General features: G+C 33.1%; 2 protein-coding genes across 4 annotated transcripts in view; one reads left to right on the top strand and one right to left on the bottom strand.

Annotated features, from left to right (window-relative positions):
• LOC123004887 overlaps positions 1 to 2,775 on the bottom strand; it is an 8,540-nt gene extending 5,765 nt beyond the window's left edge. The window contains exons 1-7 of one of the 3 annotated variants that reach the window (XM_044398399.1): positions 2,295 to 2,775; positions 2,167 to 2,250; positions 2,070 to 2,117; positions 1,622 to 2,014; positions 1,347 to 1,535; positions 1,125 to 1,181; positions 824 to 1,071 (exon numbers count right to left, since the gene is read on the bottom strand). In XM_044398399.1, coding sequence (XP_044254334.1) covers positions 824 to 1,071; positions 1,125 to 1,181; positions 1,347 to 1,535; positions 1,622 to 2,014; positions 2,070 to 2,117; positions 2,167 to 2,250; positions 2,295 to 2,313 — 1,038 coding nt within the window. In that variant the 5' untranslated portion in view covers positions 2,314 to 2,775. Of the gene's footprint in view, positions 1 to 823; positions 1,072 to 1,124; positions 1,182 to 1,346; positions 1,536 to 1,582; positions 2,015 to 2,069; positions 2,118 to 2,166; positions 2,251 to 2,294 lie in introns of all 3 variants that reach the window. The other 2 variants (XM_044398398.1, XM_044398397.1) reach the window with 2 other exon arrangements.
• A 2,015-nt stretch (positions 2,776 to 4,790) lies between these two features.
• LOC123005622 (TBC1 domain family member 19) overlaps positions 4,791 to 6,277 on the top strand; it is a 6,045-nt gene continuing 4,558 nt past the window's right edge. The window contains exons 1-4 of the mRNA XM_044399455.1: positions 4,791 to 5,155; positions 5,221 to 5,526; positions 5,580 to 5,671; positions 5,721 to 5,778. Coding sequence (XP_044255390.1) covers positions 5,054 to 5,155; positions 5,221 to 5,526; positions 5,580 to 5,671; positions 5,721 to 5,778 — 558 coding nt within the window. The 5' untranslated portion in view covers positions 4,791 to 5,053. The remainder of the gene's footprint in view (positions 5,156 to 5,220; positions 5,527 to 5,579; positions 5,672 to 5,720; positions 5,779 to 6,277) is intronic.

Below are 6,277 nucleotides of genomic sequence, written 5' to 3' on the forward strand. Positions count from 1 at the left end.
TATCTTACATGGCATTTTTCTCTTTTTTTTTGTCTTTTTACAAAACACCCTGTTTCAAAATAAAGTAGAAAATCTATTCTCAATGCGTGGTTTTCTCATGTTTTTAAAAATTGTAACCTTTTTTGATAAGCCAAACTGCACTAAAAAAAAATGTGAAAACAAAATATAAAATCTTGAAATTTAATCTAAAATGCGTTATTTTCTACCGTTTTAAAAGTTTTTTTTTTACTGAAAAAGTCGCAGAATACGACATATTTTGCCAAAACAAGACAGAAAATTGCAAAACTATTTCTAAAATACGATATTTTTGTTTACTTCGAAAGATTTAACGAGTTTTCTATTACTCAACGAGAAACTCAAAAAAAATTGTCACAATTAAGTGGAAAAATATAAAATTTTATCTGAAAATGAATTGTTTTATTTTTTTTATTTTCTATTCTTTATTTTAATTTTCAACAAAAAACTATTCTTATTAAAAAAAGCAAAACAAAATTTAAATGACAAAATTAAACTGCCTTATTTTCCATGAATTTAGAAGTTTTTCAAGTTTTAAAACAAAAATTGTAAAATTATCGAAAGATTTAATACGTTTTTTATTAAAAATCTCACGAAATTTGAAAGGTTTTGTCAAAACTTAACGTAACTTTTTAACGAAAGAAGATGCAAAAAAAATTATTTAAACTTTTTTTCCCAGAATGACATTTTCTATAACTGGTTGACGTATAGTGACATCCTTTTGAGACACTCTGTATATTTTGAATGAGATAAAAATTAAGCTCCCTTGGGTCGTAGAAAAAATGTTAAACACAGCCTCGTAACTCACTTTACAGAAGACAAATTCGCATTTTGAGCAACACAAAACTTGGCCCCCTTGCCCACACCATCGACAGTACAATTCGCTTCCATCTTCGTCCTTTTCAAACTCACCACTAGTGTAAAAATGGTAGCATTCTTTGCATATTAAGACTTTCAAAAGGGGGTGCACGAATCGGTTACTTTGGCCTTCTAAAGCGCTCCCTAAATGGACATTACAAGCCGTGCAGTGAATTCTAGTGTATTGAATTGGGTTGGCTGAAATGACAAATTTTGGGGGGAAATTTTATTTAAATAATGAAGTTTCTTACTGGGCCCATACAGTCTTTTCTTCAATTCGAGCTCCTCTGGTGTTAAATTAAACGAAACTGGAATAAAAACCATCAATCAAAATGACATATTAATGTGAATCGAAGTAGTCGTTGAAATCATTTTAAGGTGGCAACCATGCAAAAATTCAAACAATCCTAACCTCAATCTTCCCCACAACAACCTACTTGATGCACATAAAAATCAATTAAAATTAAAATTACTTTCAGCTCCTGTCACATCATCAACAAATGTGGAAAAAAGTGGTTCATATGGTAATGGACTCTCACAGCCCGGCATTGACCCATTGGTAGTGATGACAGGATTATCATCAACGTCCATTGACACCTCAGGACATAGCAATGATGGGTCAAAATCATCATCATCAGCAGCATCATAATCCATTTCGCAGTCTTAAAACAATAAATTATTTTAGCATTGGGCAAAAGTGGGCGCAAACCGTCATCGTGGTCGTCGTTACCGCGGTTTGGGGGTCTACCTTCCAGCGGGTTTTTGGGGGGCTCCTCCTGCTCTTCACCAGGTTGCTGATTATCACTTTCAAGCGGGGTTTTGGGGGGATCCTCAACCTCAACGGCGAGGGGATCCTGCTCTTTGGGGGGCTCGTCTGAGGTTTCTTTTTCTGGAGGTTTCTCGTTCTCTGGGTCTTGTGGGGGCTCAGCACTGCCTTGGTCCTCACTTTCAATCACGTTTTGTGCCGTTTCGGCTTCAGTCTCTTTCGAGGGGGCTGTAGGATCGTCTAGGGTGTCTTTTTCCGCGATATTTTCGCTCTGACTAGTTTGTCCATTTTCTGTCGTTTTCTTGGTTTCGAAACTGTCATCTTCACTGTCAGTGCCTTTCCAAACATCACTGTTACTACCAAGACTCGCATCGGCTAAAAATCGCAATAAAGTCTCACTTTTTTGAATTAATTTCAATGGAAGACAAACCCATGAGGTCCAAAGGGTCTAGTTCGTCGCTCCCATTGAGAAGATTTGCTAAAAAAAGCGAAAAATGAGAAAATCGTGAATTTATTCCAATACTGACCACCACAGAGATTTTCACTTTCTTTACTAAATTCCGGGGTTTCCGACGCTGGGGTTTTGTTGTAATCAGTCAGTGTGTCTAAAACTACTCTTTTTTCACCCACTGGTGTAAAAAACACAAATATTTACCCGTCTGCAAGTCCTCCATTGTCGCGAATTTGAGGTTAGTTTCACTTGGGGCCTTGGGGTAAAACGAAAAACACCAAATTAGTTACTAAATCATCACATTCTCCTGAAAAAACTCATTAACAACGCGCCAAAAACATTAAATTGAAGTTTGACGATAAGTGAAATTATTTTACGCAGGTTCGGATTGAATTATTTTGTTAGAAATGGGCGCGAGAACTTCAATTTTGTTACTGTTTCGGCGGAAAACAGTTTTGCGTTTTAACAGCTGGTTTAGTAACGTATGTCGGTGATTGGATCAGTTTTTGGAACAATTCAAGGTTAAAACAAAAAAGGCACTTAAGGCCCTTTTGCCCCCACATTTTACCAAAAAACGGCAACTTTCGAAATTTTTGACATATTTTTGAAAGTTTCGTTCCCCAGTGATTGACGTCTTCATTTCCGGTTATCAGGAAATCAGGATTTTGTTGCTCCGTCTCTTTCTCCAGTCAGCGTCTGTCTCTTTCCCCCATTAACGCATCATGAATTCTGCGACGTACGCGCCTCGAGCGGGAAGTAAATATAGAATCGATGGAAACAACTGGGCGTTGCGTTCCCAATAGAATCAAGTAGACGGGTCTCAAGGCCACCTTTACTGGTTTCAGTGGAGTCGTGCGCATGATGGTTACCTGTTTCGGATAATGCTTCATCAGGACCAAGGGCGCGAATTTCGAAATGAAAAAACTATATTGAATCACATTCAACATACGATAAAGAAAATATGTACTTTTTAATGCTGTTACGACGGTTTGGACGACCCTTGGGTCAATAGTACGAAAAAGTATTACGAACAAAAAAAATACCAAAAAATCCCTATAATTGAAAAAATTACATATTTAGTTTGCTTTTAAAAAAGATAGTTTTAATCCAAAAGATATTCAAAAATTGATAAATTTGACAGATAAATGACAGATACTGAAGTTTCTAGTCGATGATGTAACTAAAAGTTTCCAAAAAGCAAAAATATATTAAAAAAATTTTCATGATTAAAAAATAGAACACATGGAAATGAACTTCTCAATAGATTTTGATTTTAATTAAATGTTGTCGTTATAGTGATTTGTCCAATTTAAATCATTTTTTATATTTTTTTTAACCAAAATTCGGTAAAACACAAAAATAAATAATAAAACATTGTAATGGTGCTTCACAATTTTAGTTTGCCTTAGAAAAAGTTAGTTTTAATCAGATTTTAATAAAAGACATATTCAAAAATTGTCAAATTGACAGATAACTGACGGATATCAAAGTTTCTAGCCCCGACATACGTTTAAAATTAAAAAAAAATAGATAAATTACAATTTGTACCACAGTTCATTTCTTTATGTCTATTAAGAGAATTAGAACTCGAGCAAGTGGACACAAAATAAATAAACTTCTTTATATTTTTTCAACAAAAATTCAATAAAACAAAAAATAATTCTAAAGAAAAATATAGTCTAGAGAAAAAGAGAAAGAGAGAGAGAGAACATTGTAATGGCGCTTCACAATTTTAGTTTACTTTAGAAAAAATTACCTAATTTTAATCAGATTTTAATCGAAAATTCAAAAATTGTCAAATTGACAGATAACTGATAGATTTGAAGTTTCTAGCCGAGACATACGTTCAAAAATAAAAAAACAGATAAATTATAATTTGTAGCATACACCTGAGTTATATTTTTTCAACCAAAATTCGGTAAAACAAAAAAAGTCTAAAAAAATATAGTCTGGAGAGAGAGAGAGAACGAAAGAGAGAGAATTTTAGTTTGCTTTAGAAAAAGTTAGTTTTAATCAGATTTTAATAAAAGACATATTCAAAAATTGTCAAATTGACAGATATCAAAGTTTCTAGCCGAGACATACGTTCAAAAATTAAAAAAAATAAATAAATTACAATTTGTACCTCAGTTCATTTTTTTATATCTATTAAGAGTATTAGAACTCGAGCAAGTGGACACAAAATAAATAAACTTCTTTATATTTTTTCAACAAAAATTCACTAAAACAAAAAAAATTCTAAAGAAAATTATAGTCTAGAGAAACACACACAGAGAACATTGTAATGGCGCTTCACAATTTTAGTTTGCCTTAGAAAAAGTTACCTAATTTTAATCAGATTTTAATCGAAAATTCAAAAATTGTCAAATTGACAGATAACTGACAGATATTGAAGTTTCTAGCCAAGACATACGTTCAAAAATAAAAAAATTGATTTACAATTTGTAGCATACAGTTATAGTTTTTCAACCAAAATTCGGTAAAACAAAAAAAGTCTAAAAAAAAATACTTAGTCTAGAAAGAGAGAGAGAGGAAGAAAGAAGGAGGGGAGAAAAAGAGAGAGAAAAAACATTGTAATGGTGCTATACGAAGTTTTGCTTAGTTAGTTTTAAAAGATATATTCAAAAAAAAATTCACAGATAACTGACAGATATTGAAGTTTCTAGTCGACACATACGTCCATAATTGAAAAAAAAAATAGATAAATTACAATTTATAGTTCTGTAAATGTAATAATTTTTAACTTAAATACCTAATATTAAAAAATCAAGATAAAAAAACTAAAACAATTTCCTAAATAAATAAAACTTTCATCATGCAATGCGTGTTTAAAAGCCGTTCAACCTTCAGTTAAAATTCTTTTTACGCAAAATTGTCTTTCCTTATCAGTGAAATGGATCGATATCGTCGCTAAGCGACTTTTCAACAATCATTTCAGGTGGCAGTGTGATAAGAAGCCGACAATGGAAGACATGAAGAATAAAAGCATCCACCACACTGCTGTAAAAATCTGCGAAGACTTCAAATCGTCTCCGTCGTATCAAGCCCTCTTCCAGGATCTCCAGGTGTTTCACTTGTCAAAAAAATCGCGTGTTGTCAAATTCAAGTTGGTTATTCAGTCATGTTTCAGAAATTAGTCTCCACTCCCAGTGTGAAATACGACGATTTCAAGGAGAGTCTCCTGAAAGCGATGAAAGACAACGGCCTCGATGCCGGCTTAAGAAACAACGTCTACCATTGGATGAAAACGAAGAAGAAAGAAGTGTGTTCGCCTTACGACACGTTTTTTCGAAAAGCGCAAATTCACTGGGACAAAAGAATCCACAAATCGCTGAATTCGATGTGTGCTGAACTTGGGATTAATCTCGCGAAAGTGCGAACTGGGGTGGAGAGGGAGGAAATTGCGGGTAAATGGGGCGAACTTAGCAATTATGAGGTAAGTTGGTTTTTTTTCAATCAAATTAGTAGAGAAAATTAGTTGAATTGAAGGTCGATATTCATAAATACAGACCGGTTTATGCACCGAAGGATTTCCTCGAGGTTTTGCTAAACCTCAAAGGGCCCACGACGAGGAGTAAAGGGTGGGAATTTGGTGAATTTAACAACGATTTTTATCGATTTATTTTTCAGGTGCCCGAAGTGGGAATTTGCGCAAATGCCGCTGAAAGTTAAGAATTTAACCGATTTGGTGAGTCAAGAATTACATTTTTTACAAAATTTCGCTGAAAAATCACCAAATTAGATCGAAACTGCTATTTTTTGTGATTTCTGGAACGATGAAAACAAACCGGACTGAAAAATCAAAAATGGGATAGAAAAGACGTTATTTTTGATTTTTTCAAAAGTTTAAAAATGTTTTTTTGATTAATCGCCAAATTTGTAAATTTTAAGATTACCAAAGTAATTTCACTTTAAAAATTTTCGAATGTTTAGAGACGTTTTTGAGTTAGATATTACAAAATTGGGCGAAAATTTTTGCATTTTAGAGCGTTTTTAGTTTTTTTATTACAAGATTTGGCTAAAACAATAGAAAATATCACCCAAATGCCTCAAAAATAGTGTCATTTTTGTTTTTAAGTGTATTTCTTTTTAAAAACTTAGTCGTTTTTGTGAGATTTCTCTTAAATAGTCTGAAAAATCACTAAATTTTTGCTCTTTTCAAGCACAAAATTTGTAAAATAAAATTT

Source organism: Tribolium madens, unplaced genomic scaffold (assembly GCF_015345945.1).
Source record: "Tribolium madens isolate multiple individuals breed KSU strain unplaced genomic scaffold, Tmad_KSU_1.1 Scaffold_20;HRSCAF=117;Tcas5.2_LG4, whole genome shotgun sequence".
Taxonomy (NCBI): domain Eukaryota; kingdom Metazoa; phylum Arthropoda; class Insecta; order Coleoptera; family Tenebrionidae; genus Tribolium; species Tribolium madens.